The following is a 17,808-nucleotide window of genomic DNA, read 5'->3' on the forward strand; positions in this document are numbered from 1 at the left end:
CCTTTCATATCTTTTATGCCTTTCCATATCTGGAACTAATGTCTGCGTAACTCGCAAATATCATCAAAGTAGAGGTGCATTGCGAATATGAACAGTAAGTCTTAGCATGTTTTTGTTTAAGCTCCCTCTACAGGCGCGGATCTAGCCAAAATGTTGACCGGTTTCGGGGTTCTTTACTCCGATATGGCCATAGTACATAAATATTGTTAATAATGAAAATTTATGAAATTAAGAAATTGTGTGGGGGTTCAATTATTCAAACAGAGGAACTGTAGTCAGTCAGGGAGAAATTCAGCAGTTGTTGCAGTTGACATATTGGATAGAAATTCAAGATTCACGGAGAAAAAGCTCTCCTGTGCAGCCTGTCTAGATCCGCGCCTGCTCTACGTCCTCCTTTCCCACGTCAAAGCTAGCTCCACAGTCACGCTGGCAAAGGAAGAGAGGAAGCAGAACTTACTCTCTAAGACGTTAGTTTAAGGAAGTTTTTAACACAAAAATTTTCACTACAAAACTGCCACTTTTGCAAGGCAATAGGCTTGCCTTTTTGATGAAAAATCAAACATTTTAAATTCAGGCCATTTAGGTCCTTTGGATGCAAGAAATCTTTTATTTTTGTTGTTCAACATTGTGTTTATTCTCTAAGACGTTAGTTTAAGGAAGTTTTTAGCAAAAAATTTTCACTCCAAAACTGCTACTTTTGCAAGGCTATAGGCTTGCCTTTTTGATGAAAAATCGAACATTTTCAATTCAGGCCATTTAGGTCTTTGGGATGCAAGTTACCTTTTTTTCTGTTGTTCAACATTTTGTTTACTCTCTGAAACCTTAGTTTAAGGAAGTTTTTAACAAAAACATTTTTACTACAAAACTGCCACTTTTGCAAGGCTATAGGCTTGCCTTTTTAATGAGAAATCAAACATTTTAAATTCAGACATTTAGGACTTTGGGATGCAAGTTATCTTTTATTTCTGTTGTTCAACATTGTGTTTACTCTCTAAGACGTTAGTTTAAGGAAGTTTTTAACAAAAACATTTTCACTACAAAACTGCCACTTTTGCAAGGCTATAGGCTTGCCTTTTTTAGAAAAATCGAACATTTTAAATTCAGACATTTAAGACTTTGGGATGCAAGTTATCTTTTATTTCTGTTGTTCAACATTGTGTTTACTATCTAAGACGTTAGTTTAAGGAAATTTTTAACAAACAAATTTTCACTACAAAACTGCCACTTTTGCAAGGCTATAGGCTTGCCTTTTTGATGAAAAATCGAACATTTTAAATTCAGACATTTAGGACTTTGGGATGCCAGTTATCTTTTATTTCTGTTGTTCAACATTGTGTTTACTATCTAAGACGTTAGTTTAAGGAAATTTTTAACAAACAAATTTTCACTACAAAACTGCCACTTTTGCAAGGCTATAGGCTTGCCTTTTTGATGAAAAATCGAACATTTTAAATTCAGACATTTAGGACTTTGGGATGCCAGTTATCTTTTATTTCTGTTGTTCAACATTATTTTTACTGTCTAAGACGTTAGTTTAAGGAAGTTTTTAACATAAAAATTTTCACTACAAAACTGCCACTTTTGCAATGCTATAGGCTTGCCTTTTTGAAGAAAAAACAAAAATTTAAAACTGAGACATTAAGTACTTTTGGATGCAAGTTACTTTTTACTTCTGTTGTTCAACATTATTTTTACTGTCTAAGACGTTAGTTTAAGGAAGTTTTTAACATAAAAATTTCCACTACAAAACTGCCACTTTTGCAAGGCTATAGGCTTGCCTTTTTGAAGAAAAATCAAAAATTTAAAATTCAGACATTAAGTACTTTTGGATGCAAGCTATCTTTTAATTATTTTGTTCAACATTATTTTTACTGTCTAAGACGTTAGTTTCAGGAAGTTTTTAACATAAAAATTTCCACTACAAAACTGCCACTTTTGCAAGGCTATAGGCTTGCCTTTTTGAAAAAAAATCAAAAATTTAAAATTCAGACATTAAGTACTTTTGGATGCAAGCTATCTTTTAATTATTTTGTTCAACATTATTTTTCCTGTCTAAGACGTTAGTTTAAGGAAGTTTTTAACATAAAAATTTCCACTACAAAACTGCCACTTTTGCAAGGCTATAGGCTTGCCTTTTTGAAAAAAAATCAAAAATTTAAAATTCAGACATTAAGTACTTTTGGATGCAAGTTATCTTTTATTTCTTTTGTTCAACATTATTTTTACTGTCTAAGACGTTAGTTTAAGGAAGTTTTTAACATAAAAATTTCCACTACAAAACTGCCACTTTTGCAAGGCTATAGGCTTGCCTTTTTGATGAAAAATCAAAAATTTAAAATTCAGACATTAAGTACTTTTGGATGCAAGTTATCTTTTATTTCTGTTGTTCAACATTATTTTTACTGTCTAAGACGTTAGTTTAAGGAAGTTTTTAACACAAAAATTTTCACTACAAAACTGCCACTTTCGCAAGGCTATAGGCTTGCCTTTTTGAAGAAAAATCAAACATTTAAAATTCAGACATTAAGTACTTTTGGATGCAAGTTATCTTTTATTTCTGTTGTTTAACATTGTGTTTACTATCTAAGACGTTAGTTTAAGGAAGTTTTTAACAAAAAAATTTTCACTAAAAAGTTGCTATTTTTGCAAGGCTATAGGCTTGCCTTTTTGAAGAAAAATCGAACATTTAAAGTTCAGACATTTAGTACTATTGTATGCAAGTTATCTTTTATTTCTGTTGTTCAACATTGTGTTTACTCTCTAAGACGTTAGTTTAAGGAAATTTTTAACAAAAAAATTTTCACTACAAAACTGTCACTTTTGCAAGGCTATAGGCTTGCCTTTTTCATGAAAAATCGAACATTTTAAATTCAGAAATTTTGGACTTTGGGATGCCAGTTATCTTTTATTTCTGTTGTTCAACATTATTTTTACTGTCTAAGACGTTAGTTTCAGGAAGTTTTTAACATAAAAATTTCCACTACAAAACTGCCACTTTTGCAAGGCTATAGGCTTGCCTTTTTGATGAAAAATCGAACATTCTAAATTCAGGCCATTTAGGTCCTTTGGATGCAATTTATCTTTTATTTCTGTTGTTCAACATTGTGTTTACTCTCTAAGACGTTAGTTTAAGGAAGTTTTTAACAAAAACATTTTCACTACAAAACTGCCACTTTTGCAAGGCTATAGGCTTGCCTTTTTGAAGAAAAATCAAAAATTTAAAATTCAGACATTAAGTACTTTTGGATGCAAGTTATCTTTTATTTCTTTTGTTCAACATTATTTTTACTGTCTAAGATGTTAGTTTAAGGAAATTTTTAACAAAAAAATTTTCACTACAAAACTGTCACTTTTGCAAGGCTATAGGCTTGCCTTTTTGATGAAAAATCGAACATTTTAAATTCAGACATTTTGGACTCTGGGATGCAAGTTATCTTTTATTTTTGTTGCTCAACATTGTGTTTACTATCTAAGACGTTAGTTTAAGGAAATTTTTAACAAAAAAATTTTCACCACAAAACTGCCACTTTTGCAAGGCTATAGGCTTGCCTTTTTGATGAAAAATCGAACATTCTAAATTCAGGCCATTTAGGTCTTTGGGATGCAAGATATCTTTTATTTCTGTTGTTCAACATTGTGTTTACTATCTAAGACATTAGTTTAAGCCATTTTTTAACGAAAAAATTGTACACTCCAAATTGCCATTTATGCAAGGCTAATGGCTTGCCCTTTTGATGAAAAATCGTTTGATGAAACAATTTTTGCAGAATATCCATAAATTTATCAAAAGATATCATAAAAGTAGTCTGTGTTGTGAGTTCCTCTCGAAATTATAAATGAATTAGGCAAGACAATAAACACCATTTAGACATTAGTATTTCTTCATATAACTTGTGAAGATTAAAACACAAGGTATTGAAAAATCTGTTTATTAAAAAACGAAAGATACGTAAACAAAAGAAATTCTTTTTACATGAAATATAAAAAACTAAAATTACTTAATTAAATCTATGTATTTATATATATATTTTAAAGTTGTCGAAGAAGATAATTTACAATAAAGTGGTTGATAACATAACTTTGAAATAGTCAAAATTTAAGTTAACAAGTATCAGTAATGTTTGATAAAAACGTAAAATAATGAAATATTCGCTTCATAGGTTTCCGAATGTCGAAACTGGTAGAGCTTATGCACGGAGTGGTTTTATCTTTGTGTCTGTAAGTTTGCAAATTCATACATATGGAAATGAATAGAGAAAAAGTGTTTTGAAGGTCGCTAACAACAAACCTCATAACCTTATGGCTGAATAAGAGACTTTAAAAGGAAAGAAAACATAATAATTTATTAAATAAAAGAAATCAATGTTTCCATGGAGAAGTTACAAGCTCATGCTACTTAAATCTAGTGGGGAACAATTTTCAGATGTTTTGATAATCGGATAGGCTTGTTATTGTGAAATGTTTCTTGGTAAAAGCAAGCACATCACACTGGACTCTAAAACGCTCTGCTAGTAATATTTTTTCAAGCTTAAAACATCGCTTAAGCCACTAACCAAATGATATTTATTCTTTCACAACGGAAAATCTTTGCCATACCCACATGTAGTTTGTCATAGGAAGAGATTAATACACACTCTCGTATTCATTTGCCACTGCTTTGATAAGCATGAAATAATCTGCTCCTTATCCGCAATCAGGTTAAACAAGCTGTGTCAATGGTCAAATGAAGATATCACCAGTCGTCATACAACTAACTCATAGCAATGATTTAAAATACAACATGTCAAATAGCAACAATTTTTGTCAACACTAAGACCTAACTTTCACACTATTGTCAAAGAATTTAAATCACTCGTCCACTTAAAAATTTAATTCAAACGAATAATACTCGAAATCCGTAGCAAAACCATTCAGATTACAGTCGTCTTTCTTTGTCGCTTCTTGTCAAAACACGTGATCAGTTCTAAATGAGCCTTTAAGACGCGCAACCGCTTCTGAAAGAGGCCAATCTCTCTCTCAAGCTCATCGGCATATTGCGGATGATTTGGGTCCAGGTTTTCGGATCCTGTAAGAAATTAATAACGAATTATTACAAAACGGATAGAACACTTTTTGGTGCATATACGGTTCTATGTTGCTTCTATGGGTTTCAGGCATCGAGCACTTAATGACAGGCCGATAAACAGTAGTTTTCAAAACGGATAGCATTTGATTTATTTTACTTCAAATAGAGAAGCTTTAAAATCATGTAAATTTGTCTTTATACATAATCGAAATATTCTTTTGGTAAAGAAAACTGTTTATGAAGTTTTCGAGTGTTTTCGTATAAATAGTGGAGACAACTCCAGCTGTGTTAGGCATACTTTGATAAATTAACTGGTTAAACGTTTTCATTCATCTTGAAAAAAGGACATTTCAGCTCTCTGGAAGCATTTTTAAGGGCACTATGTCCCGTCAGTCAGTCGTTCAGACTTGACTATAGGCTTTGCAGTGCATTTATGATTGAGAAAATATTGAGTATTAGCCTCGCATTGCCGACTGGGTACAGAACAATAGGTTATTGTGTAGATCAACCCATGGGAAATTTAAATTGCCATCGAAATGCATCGGGACATATTGCCTTTAACTTGCAACTCTTGCCATCAAAACTTCCTGAAGCATTAAAACTTAGAGACAAAACTTCTCTTAGAGAAAAAAGAGTATTTAAATAAGAGCTGGATATTAAATTCTACCTTTAATGACCTTGTATTTATCCTTTTCAAGCATCAGTCTGTTCATGGCTTGGTCCAGCTCTGTTTCCAAGTCAGACCTTTCTTGTGTTAAACCAAGAACACGACGACGATGATTTTCTAAAAGCTTTCGATTTGATCGAGCTCCCATATTTGATCGCTGAAATAAAAGGCAAAATATCAGCTTCAGCCAATAGAAAGAGAAGGAAACATCAATCACAAGGGAAAGAGAATATATTGCAAAAACTGGGACATTAAAAACTCGTGCTTATCAATCATTGTGTGTACTAAAATGCATTTTAGCAATGCTACAAAAAGAGTTGAAGAGAGCCATGCCATAATTTCCAAAACAGAAGATCGCCATGCTACATTTATCGAAAAATCAGGCCCATGGATAAAACGAGAAAATAAATACCTCTGATTTGGGAGACGACAGCCTTCCTTCGATATCCTCAATCTGGTATACGGTGTATTCCACTCCTTCATTATCGCTGGCTGGGTTATCGATCCAATACGACCTCTTGGATCTGCCTCGTTTTGAAAGATCAGACAAGGAACGTCTTCGGAATCCTATAAAACAAAATTCCATATATCAAATACCTCATTTATCATGAACTGGCTGACTGAAGTCTTAACTGAGGAAAATTGGCCTAAAATTTGATGCTTAGAGAAAGTTCAACTAACCTAAAAATCTCTTCTTCTTTCGTTGTCCCGATCCGTCTAGCTCGCAAGCACTCTCGGCCCCTGATGCATTGTCAGTTCGCATACTTTCGTAGCCGCTGCTGTTGCCAACTGATAATTCTGCAGAGGAGTGAAGTCATTTGAAAATATTGTAAAGGTTCAAAAGCTTGCTCTTATCAAAAGCTTAACTTTGCATCATATGAAGATTTGTTACGTGTCAAAGAAAACGCATAGTAAAACAATTACGATTATAAAACACGACCACAGGGTCATTTTGCTTTGAACAAGGACGTTGCACAGAAAACATCAAATCTGAGATTAGACAAGACAAAAATTCGAAGCGAGTAAACCGTCAAGGTTAAAAGTTTTCCTAGTCAAAGAAATTTTAATACCAAGTATAAAATTAAGTTATGACACTAGAGTTCTAATAAAAAGGCACCTACTTGACTTGGAGCCAAAAAGTCTTTTCGAACGTGAAGAAGCTCTCGACGAATCGGTGACATTACCATCACTAACGTAACCGCTGGATCGGGGCTTTCGACTGTAAAGAAAAACACGACTTTGATTAACAACAAAACAATTGTCAAGGTTCTGGCGGGTAAGTAGGAGACGATCCGCAGACACAGCTTTAGATCTTCTGGAAGTATCTCTGTATGGATACAGAACGAGGAAAGACATAAAATTAAACCAAGGAGCACTTAGAAAAAAGATTGTGATATCCGACGAAAATAAGCATTGGAATTACGATTTTCCTTAACTTCCCACCAATTCAAAGATTTTCAAAGATTGAGGGGGGAATGACACCCCCCATATCCCGGTATATACGTGTCTGTTACGAGTACACAAACAAAGATGTTTGTTACCTGAAAAACCATCTTCGTGTCCGTGGTGAGATCGGCGATTGACTTGCAGCAACACATGTTTCCCTCATCGATCCTGATGGACTGCACTGGATGCTGTGTTGTGACAAACTGGAGTTATCATTACTAGCAATTCCGCTGCTTTCGCTCAGCTCACTCAGACCACTTACTGAATGAATGCTGTTTCCGACATCATCTACATGCAAACGAGAGCTTTTCAATGTCCGCGAAGAGCTTGCGATTTGTTTTTCTGTCTTCTCCCGTTTCTTCTCTTGTTTAGACATTTTCGATCCAACCTTGGGTGATTTACATGGGCTTGGTTTGACGATCGTCTCAGTCTTTTTGCCCGATTTCGACTTTTTCCCTTCTGGAGTTTGTTTATCCGTACTGCTAGTCGCTTTTTGATTATTTTGCTTCGATCTTTCGTCCTCTTCGAAAACAGTGGACCAACGATAATGTATTTTAACCGGACTTCGTTTTCGCCGGCCTGCCACACCACCAAGCCCTGGAACCTCATTTCTATCTTCGCTACCCGCATACGAGGCCATACTGATCGTGTCTGCTTTATCATAGCTTGTATCTGATGCAGGGGGGCTGAACGAGTTTGCCTCCGATGACTGCACGCTGCTAAGACTTCCACGACAAAACTTGGTACTCGTGATATTTGCTTTGCACGTAGGAACGTATTTGACCTGCGCGAATGAGGACGGGACAAAAGATTCTGTTTGATCAACGAAGTCACTTTCTTGATTTGTGTTCCTTTCAACTCTTTGTGGCGAAAGAGCTCTTTCTTCGATCTTCTTTGCAACAAAGTCTTTCAATAGACTCCTCGTTTCCTCCGCACTTAAACGCTTATTTGGCGATAACGACCTTGGTGTTGCGCGCGATCCTTCCCTCAGTGCTTCGGGCTGCATTTTCGCATCAGCTGCTTCGAATGATTTCTTAAAGATTCTCTGTATTCTACGTCGACGATTTTCGGTTTCAGGTGCCGAAGAGTAGCCACTCGATTCTTTCCTCTCTGATTTAACTACAGGCCTGGCGTAATCTGTTTCACATTCCGACATATAGCTTGTTGATTCTCCGTTGACATCCCGACTTCGATGAATATGGCTCATATCAATAAGGCCTCCTTTTAGCAGCTTTTTAATTCTCCTTTCAGACTTTCGAAGCTCCTTCTCAGTCACAGGTCCCATGTGGAGATACGAAAGCTCATCTTCGTCTACTTCATGCTGGAAGTAATCGACTTTAGGTCTCGTTTTTGCAATTATCTCTGAAACAATACTTTTACTGTTTTCATCTAAGTTACCATATTGAAGGTCCTCTTCTAACGAATTTTTGTTTTGTTCATCGTCTACGAATACTTCAATAACCTCGTCATCCTTTGAAGTTAACTTCTCATTGGCATTTATGTCATATTTCAAACCTTGTCGAGACGACTTAATAGCAGAACAAAGATCGATACGATCCTCATCGGTCTCGCAAAAGACACTATCATGCCTCGCTTCAACGTCTGTTTCTCCCGTTGGCAAGCAATCATCATTGTTAAGTGACACCGTATTTTCAGCTTCTAGATCCGCTTTATCACTGCATCCCCTTACATCAATCATTGCTCCAATTCTAGGCCCAAAGTTTGGCGATCTTCTACCGTCGAAATCTTCACAATCGGACATTATGAAGTCGCCAATACGGGGCTTAATTGTACTGGACAAACTAGGAGTATTATCTACATGAATTGGAGATGGTGATCTCTGGTTATCGTCGGAAAAAACTGACGCGTCGCTCAGACTGCTAGCTGAAACCGGCATTGGTTTCACAATGTTGACTTTTCTCTGCACCGGAGGCGGTGTAGGTTCGCGCTCGACTTCCATGCACGTGGGAAGCAAAATACTGTTCGTGTTTGTTGATACGCTCTCGATTGGAGGACCTTCATTGTCCGTCAGATCTTGATCGCTGATGCGTCCATTAGGCCCAACGTAGATAACTGTATCGCAAGAATCTTCTCCTGCACTTGATGTGTAATCACTAACTTCGAGCTTCGTCCCAACGTCAATGCCACATGTTCGAATTGCTGGTGGGCGTGGCAGGCGTTTGCTCAGCTTGCCCTCATCGCAGGAGCTCTCTCCACCGGAGGAGCTTGCACTGCAGTACTGTAAAGAGATTTGATTAAAGTGAATTACGTGTATGTAATTAGAATAACAAAAAATTAAACTACAAAAAAATAAAGAAACATGTCAAGAACGTTTAGACAAAAAACTGCAAAAACTGCGAAACAGAGTTACTTAGGAGCGGTGATGATATGTAATAACAATCGTTAGTAGCTCCATTTGGCCGAATACATTAACATAAATTGAGTTGTACTAATAGACACAAAAATCATCTATAATCGAGCTTTATTCGCCAATACATTAACGAGACTTTTATGTGAAAGCCTCGGTCAAACAAATCTTGATTCTAGCACCAACAAAGGTCCTGGGAACCTTACATTTGTAAGACAAGACCCTGAAAAAAATTTCTCAAATTGACAAACATTTGGTATGGTAAAACGTCTGTGGTTAGTTCCAGTTAAAGCCAATGTCGCCGTTAAAACATAGGGATTTCCATCAACCTTTGTTTCGTATTAAACTAAAGGTTTCCACATTGATCTCTGTTTGCAAGGTCATTTAGAACATAGCAGGGAGGAAAATAGTTATTTACTTTCAGCCATCATTTCGAATATCCTAGATTACCGGATCTAAAAAAGGCTAAAAAATGCAAGATTTGAAGAGAGAGGATTACGCTGTTTTTGTACAGCATTCTTTAAGCAGACAAGGTTTCGTTGCATCTACCTTATTCTTTCTTCTCCTCGAGCGACTAATTTTTGATGCCATTTCTAAAGTTGCTAGACTTTCCGAGTAGCGATCTTCGTCCGGCGAAACGTGGTTTATAATAGTCGTTCTGCAAGTCAAGTTTCCAACAGAGTCTTTCAGCAGGCGAGCAATTTTGCTGTCCCTAAAATCAACAATAGACACATTGCCGAGTTACGAATTTGAGCCAGTCGTATAACATAAGAATAGGTAGTACTTCTTACCGGTCTCTCGTAAAGGGCTAGATACCGTAAGGGCAGAGCTAAACATGCTTTGGTGTCTAGGCCAGGATAGTTCTAAGTCACACCGAAATTGCAATGCATTTATAGGTAATACATACACTATAGCTTTTGTAAGTTCTAAATGTGTCTTGCCCAGATTTCTTATTATACAGAAGTTTAAAATCAACTTGCTTAAAGTACACTTACTTGTGGGAAACTTGCTTTGTTCCATTCAGCATAGAAAGAAGAATCTTGCCAAGAGCAGCTTGGGATGGTGCAGAATGATACGTGCCATCGTTGAAGGAGTTTTTAGGCCATGCCGAGAGATCAATCAAGTGCAATCTTGATCGCCCTCCGTGGACTAGAATAAAATCAAAGATTGTTAGACGAGGAAGCAGTTGCGATTAGGCAAAAAAATAACGAGCTTAAAGTTTGGAATGAAGTAATTCACAACATTAATATGCGTACCTCCTCCTCTTCCAGTTGTTTTGTCGATACGATACTGGTAAACGTGCAGGGTGAAAATCATGTGACTTCCCTGGTGCTCAGTGATGTCAAGTGATTCTGTAGCGAGAAAATTGATGAAGTTGAAACATCACTAACTAGGTAGATAGATTCCAGTAAGTTGTTGATTGTGAATTAGGCAATAAAGTATAAGCAGGGAGCATTTTAACAAATACAGCTGTAAAGTCTAGGTGTTATAAGATGGAAATGCAAAGGCAACACAATATCATATCAAAAATTGCGATGGCTTATTTAAATGTAACAACCGAATTAAATTTAGAAGAGCTTTTTCGAAATCTTATCAAACAGATGAATTTAATGTGATCACAAAGTGAGTTTTTAGTGAATTCGACTTACAAGGAAGACTTTAAATCGTGAAAGTTATTTACAAACACGACTGCAGGCCTATGTTAGGCACGATAAATGGCGACGCGGAAATGTAAATATTATAGGTCGATTCGCTTGCTGGATTTGGCTATGAGCGATCGAATTAAAAAGCTGTAGCACATGCATTGATATTTGGGAAATCTAGGATTAAACGGAGTCTATAGGTTAGAAGCTTCATACTAAGAAGATTTGAGGTAGCCAATGAATGTAAATAATTGCTAGAAGCTTAAGGTCACAAAAATGCGATATTAGGAGAGAATTAAAAATAGAGTGATCGGAACAGTTGAGTTAACTAAGAATAGAAAGATCGCGAAGTTTTGACTAGAAGCAGAAAAGGATCATTAAAAAAGATCGCTTCAAAGTCGAGAAATGCAAAGAATGCATTCAACAGAAACAAGACGAAATGAATTTCATCGCGAATATATGAAAAGCCGCGGTTTAGGATTCAGGAAAAACATGCGCCACAAATATGACAACTAGTTTTCTTAAAAAAGCAACATGACATATAGGTTCCATAAAATTTCTTGTCTGGACATGACAATTTTAGTTACAGATAAACGACAAAACCATGCAAAGAAGCGCTCAGCTGTACATGAATCTTGTGCTACGATTTACTTTGAACTAAAATCCATTCAGCAATTAGCGATTAAATAGTTTAGCTGCTTTTTGGACTGATTCAGTGTCTAATGTATATCATCGGCTAAACCGTTAATAGCTGTCGCAACGTTGTTGGTTTCTAAGAATCATCTTGAAACCGTACGAAGCTAAGAGACAAGATTGAAAAGCAGCCGTTTTAGGCCTTGTAAAAGCTGTTGATATTCGTAGAATCGAATTAGCGTTAAAGAACATCTCAAGGGGCGAAGTAAGAAAGAGATTTGCTCCCTTGGGAACCTATATCGCTGCTAAGTACAAGGCTCAAATGATAGCCTTGGGGAAAATAAACCCTATCATATGTTGATCCCCAATATCCTTCGAAGCTTTGCGATGATTCCAATTATTTATGATAAAAACAAGGTTATCTACCTTTGCTGTTCACAGGCACGGTTGTTCTAGCAGCAAGCGCAGCGTCCAAAAAGAAGGATGCTTTGTCAGCGGTAGGTGCTCGAAGTTCACTCAGGTTTGATAGCTATTGGATAGAATAATATACAGTGAGATTCAGCAAAAGAGAGGAAACGAAAATTAGCGAATAAACGACGGTATAGGACTAAAAACAACGTATTGCGTAATGAATTGCAGTTTTAGTACAAATATTCACTAAAACTGTTTTTATGAAATCATAAACTGCTTCTACTTTTAAATCCTAAAGAGATTTTATAAACATCCAAAACAAAAACTAGAAAAGTGCCGTTTTTTGTTACGTTATTCAAAAAGAGAAAATGAGATTGTCCAGAAGACAATTCCCACCTGAACGCCGCCGATCGGGTCCTCGCGTAGGTAAATCCCAGGAGATGTTCCATTACTACTAGTGCTGCTTGCACCTAAAAGTGTTATTCAATGATATCATTAGAGGTGAAATGACAAAAACAATGTGATATCACTTAAAAAGCTTTAATCATTTACAAGGCTTTAATCAAAAGCAATTTTCAACAACAGCCTCTCAAATATATCAAAACGATACAGCTCCTGAAATTGTTTGTTGTAAGCGATAGTATTAACAACAGAACTTCTCAATGCAAGTAAAACGCTAGTATGTTTCACGCGGTGCTCAACTGTGGTATCAGAATCGTCTCAAGGTAATCTTGCTCATGAAATACCAACCTGATGCCTGCTCTGACAGCAGATCCTTAAGATTCTCTGATCTTCCGACAATTTCTACGGCAGAAACACGAACCGAGAATCGTGCGCCAGTTCTACCAAGGAGAAAAATACACCATTTTCAAAAGATTGCAAAATGATGCAGAATAAAGAAAGCTGCAAGTGCAGCAACATAAATTGGCAGTGAGAATAAGTATAATGAGGATACATAGCGATGCTGCTTGAACATGCAATCTAAAATTTCATTTTAGTAAAAGTCTTGAATGGAAAATTCGTCCAGATTCGAGTTTCACGTACCTGTGTTTACTATCTTCGATTAAATTGTACAACCATGATACTGCACATGGTATTGCGCCGAGTGATTGTGTGGAATCATCTTTCCCGATCATTGTGTTGGTTTTACCTGAAAACATAATAATTAGCAATAAAAAAAAGCTCCAGGAAAAATCATTAGTTCGATTTGCCTAAAGATTTATCAGATAAGTAGTCTCTAAAACCTTCAAGATTCATACGATTTAAAGATAAGCATTTAAAAATAATTTCATAATCAATTAAAAAGAATGTAAAAGCAGCAAGCAAGGGCTTTTGTTAGGGAAAACTTGGTAAGGTGAGGAAAATGGAGAAATTACCATACCTAAACCACTTGCACCATAAACAAGAAGACATCCATCCCCACCATTGATAACAGAGTGGAGGACATCAAGGAGGGACGAAGAGCAAATCTCAGTCTAAAAGAGAAATGTGGAATTTACTTTCTGTTTATTAAAGAACCATAAAACGAAGAAAGATTGGCAATTTATGATAGACAATGATCTTTCCTGTCTCCTGGTTATAGCAGCTTGGAAAAAAGAAATATTATAGGAATAAAGTAATTGTCAACACTTCATGGCCAGCTAATTAATTAGAACAAAAAACTTTTTATTGCAGGTATTCAGTTATTGGCAACTAGCTTTCTATCTACCTTCGTTGCTGAAGACTCAAAAATTGCATCGAAGGTAAACAACTTTGGGGCCGATGAAAGGCCCAGCGACTTTAAGGTTTCATCTTCCTTGTCCTTTGGTTCTGAAAGAGTGACTTGCTTTCGTCTTTGGTCGACACGAAGGAGCGGAACAGAGCTGCCATTATCAGACGGACTGGCGGCAATGCGGAGCATGATTTTGACCTGCAATACAAAACACACAAGATAACTTAAGAAAATTTGGAAAAAGACAGGCATTGAAAGCTGTTACGAAAAATGGGGGCCTGGATATCCGAAAAAGAAATAGTTTGAATGGGGGATGAAAACTTTCTACTTAAACTGGCATTTACTGCTCTTGGGAGGTCTACATCCGAAAGGACCGTGGTACTTAATTAATAAGAATTTTGTGGTTAATAAACTCAATAAGGGGAAACCAAATCCTAATCGCTGTATCGGAAATTTAATAAAGTATCGTTTCACTTAAATCAAATCAAAATTTTGGACTTTTCTTCTTGAATTGAAGATTATTGCATAGAGGGTGTCAATTGAAATGACAAAGTGTAGTTGATAAAACAGGATTAATCTGTAATAACTCTTGAACAACAACTAAACGGAGCGTTTGACACAGTCTATCAATTTGATGGATTTGCCTTGCAGCAGAAATACGCTAACAAAAATGTTTAAATCTATTCACATTTAAGATAAATCTGCTGGGACCTTCAAGACGTTAAATAAATTTATACATTTTCTTCTGGGAATAACAAAAATCAACAACCCTATTTTCCTAATTACGTTTTGTCTTTCTCTACGGGGACCCTGAAGTCCCAAATGACATTTTAAGGTTATGAACTTCTATTCCAACAACAAAAACCATTATGATTGAGTTGTTACTTTCAAATGAAAGAAAAGATGCCGTTTAAAGAATTTCTCACTCAATAATCATTAGGAAAATCTAGGAAAAGGCTTTCCAACACAAATAAATCATTACCTGTGAAAAAGAGCAGGAATACTAAAGGGAAATTAAAGAATAGAAAGCCATATGACAACCACCAAACTACTTTAAAAAGGCGTTGTCAACAGCATTGCTTTTAAACCTGTGTTTTAACACCCAATGGAAAGAATCGAGGATTGGTATAAGAAATGTCAAACGTCGTAAATAATTCTAAAAATGGCATTGATGTTAAGCAGCCAAACTCGATGGACTAAGATTTATAAGCGGTGATCGGGCTTGACAAAGGCATCTGGCATCATTGTGAATAAGATTTAATTCAGGGGAAATTTGGTATATATGAGGTGCAAATATAAAAAGCTGACTCAAATTGAATCTAGCTTCTTGGGTCTCCACTTTTTTAGAAATCTGTGAGATGCTCTATTTAATGCAGATAGGAACGATTATTGATGCATACCTTGCCATCAACTCTTCGCCCCATGTATTTGAACAACCCGGGTGGGTTTGATGGGGGCATTCGGCTCAGACATCGGCTGAAATTCGTCGGAAATAATTGCTTTTCTTCTTCAGGTTCTTGTGCCATATCAGCGTGAGATTTGTATTGGCCTGTAGGTTTTCGAGCTTTCTTTTTGGCCGGGATATTAAACTTCTGTGCAGCTCTAAGGAGAGAGCATTACCCAAGGTTAGCAAAATTGAAATAATATAAGACTGAAATGTCATATGATCAGGCCCATTCTCAAGTCTACAAATATACAGACGCTGTTATAATTCTTTGTATTGAGTCGATTAGTTTACGAATAAAATGACTGATCTAGGATAAAGAAAGAATGATACATCAAAGACTGCTCCGCCGGTATTCACTTCAGATAATTGAAATATCTGGCGAGAAGACGCTGCGAATGAGGGATTTAGAAAGGAGGAAGGACACTTTATGTTCGTTACCTTGACTAAACGAAACATTTTGAGAGAATCAGAGAAACAATGACAATTTTTAAGGATACAAGAAGGATTTCACTTAAAAGGGGGCTACTGTTAAGATACTTGATAACGAAGCAATCTCGAAAAACAAACCAGGTACACAGACATATCAATTTTCAATTTAGAACGTCACCATCAAACAAAACCCTTGTCACAAATACAGCTGGAAATTCATTAAGATTTGGAAAAAACTCGATAAAGATCGACGAATAGAACCGCGCATTGAACATATTTTGCAGGAGGAAAGCTTGCCTCTGCTAAAGGGAACTTTCATAAGAACATTACAAACTAAAGATTTTTATAATCCTTGAAAAGACAAGTATAATATCCTGCAGATTGTAACGTAGTGAGTGTTTTGACACAAAAAATTCATTATTTAAGAATTATGATTTCATAAGCGCAAATAGGCTTGTTTGGTGGTTGGCTGTTTTGGGATTCTGCAAAACCGTGGATGAAAATATCGCCTAAACTTCAAATACGTTGCATTAGGTGACTAACAAGACCTAGAAACTCTTTTGATAAAAAGCGACCTTTTGAAATATCATTTATTCCTAGACTCTCTTACGACAGCGAAATAGATCTTTTGGAAACCGAGAAACTGTTGGCTCAATATTTGTCACAAACTGGACAAGATTATCATTTATGCGGTAAAAAGATTTAAGCATTCAAAGGCTGACACATTTGAAGGAAATCTATGCCTTTAAGCAAAGTTTTATTCTATATAACCAGTCTTCTATCAACTTCATTTTTAGAATTACATTGAAAAGTTTTAAATCTGATTTTCTAAACTTTTTGTCCGTAAAAAATTTCCCAAGTTGGAATGAATACCAGACCCCATGTGTTAACTCTAACAAGATTTCAAAGCTTAAGCTTTTCCTGCAAGCAAAACGAAAATTATATTTTTTGCCGCTAAAGGTAATTTGTCGCTTGGCAAATAAAACAGGTCCAGTGGAACGACACAAACATCAGTTTAATTGGCCTCAGTTTGATTGCCAGTTGAATGGATTTCCTGTTATTTAGCAACGAAATGACTGCTACGAAGGTAAATTTGTTACTTTTGCTCATTATCTCAGGGGTGAAATTTTAGAGTTAATTCACCTGGGTCATCAAGTCTATTTTATAACCGCATCGCTAAATCTAAAGATACCACAATCATTTGGAATTTCTAGTCCTATTGTTGTCGTATAGCGCCTTTAGTGTCACAGTACGTGATTTAACCAGAAAACTTTACGGGGCTTTTAGACAATTTATTGTCAGTTATTTTTACGCGCAGTGATAAAGCGTTTGCTCCGAACCGATTATCCTCAGTCCCTTTCATGGGAGGTTATCTGCCCTTTGTCTGCAACACTTCCAATATATCTACTAAACGCGACGACGAATGAATCGTAGCATCACAAAAATGCACATGGCATACTCCTTTTCAAATGGCATACTCTAGTTTAAAATTGTGTAAATTAAGGGTTGAAAAGTATTAGGACCAAGGGAATAAGTGTACAGTTTTTGTTAATCACATATGTGCTCTCGTAATAGTTGATACCGTGGTGGTGTTTCTCTGATCCTGCTTTTTGTAGACTTGGTGTCATTCCTTTTGAAAATGCCTCGGCTTGAATTCGTGATTCAGTACAATGGCTTGACAATTTCATGGTTTTTTCTCGTGTACTTAAGTTACAAATCATTTGTCGGCAAACAGCACTTTTGGTACTAAGGAGTACATTTTTAGAAAGAATTCAGCCCGGTACCTTTTAGTTGAAATGATTTAAAAGACCTCATCAATGGAACGTTCATGTTGTTTCGGTTCTTTACAAGAAAGCTTCCAGGGTTCAACTGAGTTGCATTAATAGAATCCTCACGTTTGACATTACGCTGATGAGGTCAGAAACAAAGCCGCTATCTAGTTTATGGGCTGCAAAGAATGACTTTAGAGAAATCACAAAAGTGCACAA

The 17,808-nt window shown here is 36.2% G+C and overlaps 1 protein-coding gene across 17 annotated transcripts in view; it reads right to left on the reverse strand.

The window, feature by feature from the left end:
* Positions 1 to 3,108: 3,108 nt before the first annotated feature.
* Positions 3,109 to 17,808, reverse strand: part of LOC135681242 (uncharacterized) — a 96,000-nt gene continuing 81,300 nt past the window's right edge. For 11 of the 17 annotated variants that reach the window (XM_065195593.2, XM_065195591.2, XM_065195596.2 and 8 more), the window contains 16 exons: positions 15,345 to 15,546; positions 13,942 to 14,142; positions 13,615 to 13,708; positions 13,278 to 13,383; positions 12,984 to 13,075; positions 12,630 to 12,703; positions 12,249 to 12,351; positions 10,803 to 10,898; positions 10,542 to 10,695; positions 10,096 to 10,258; positions 7,274 to 9,417; positions 6,854 to 6,951; positions 6,414 to 6,530; positions 6,145 to 6,299; positions 5,733 to 5,889; positions 3,114 to 5,065 (listed from right to left, as the gene is read on the reverse strand). In XM_065195593.2, coding sequence (XP_065051665.2) covers positions 4,911 to 5,065; positions 5,733 to 5,889; positions 6,145 to 6,299; positions 6,414 to 6,530; positions 6,854 to 6,951; positions 7,274 to 9,417; positions 10,096 to 10,258; positions 10,542 to 10,695; positions 10,803 to 10,898; positions 12,249 to 12,351; positions 12,630 to 12,703; positions 12,984 to 13,075; positions 13,278 to 13,383; positions 13,615 to 13,708; positions 13,942 to 14,142; positions 15,345 to 15,546 — 4,111 coding nt within the window. In that variant the 3' untranslated portion in view covers positions 3,114 to 4,910. Of the gene's footprint in view, positions 5,066 to 5,732; positions 5,890 to 6,144; positions 6,300 to 6,413; positions 6,531 to 6,853; positions 6,952 to 7,273; positions 9,418 to 10,095; positions 10,259 to 10,541; positions 10,696 to 10,802; positions 10,899 to 12,248; positions 12,352 to 12,629; positions 12,704 to 12,983; positions 13,076 to 13,277; positions 13,384 to 13,614; positions 13,709 to 13,941; positions 14,143 to 15,344; positions 15,547 to 17,808 lie in introns of all 17 variants that reach the window. The other 6 variants (XM_065195605.2, XM_089111882.1, XM_065195606.2 and 3 more) reach the window with 2 other exon arrangements.

The sequence above is a fragment of the Rhopilema esculentum genome, chromosome 12 (assembly GCF_057945365.1).
Source record: "Rhopilema esculentum isolate cy_ngs chromosome 12, ASM5794536v1, whole genome shotgun sequence".
In the NCBI taxonomy this organism is placed as follows: domain Eukaryota; kingdom Metazoa; phylum Cnidaria; class Scyphozoa; order Rhizostomeae; family Rhizostomatidae; genus Rhopilema; species Rhopilema esculentum.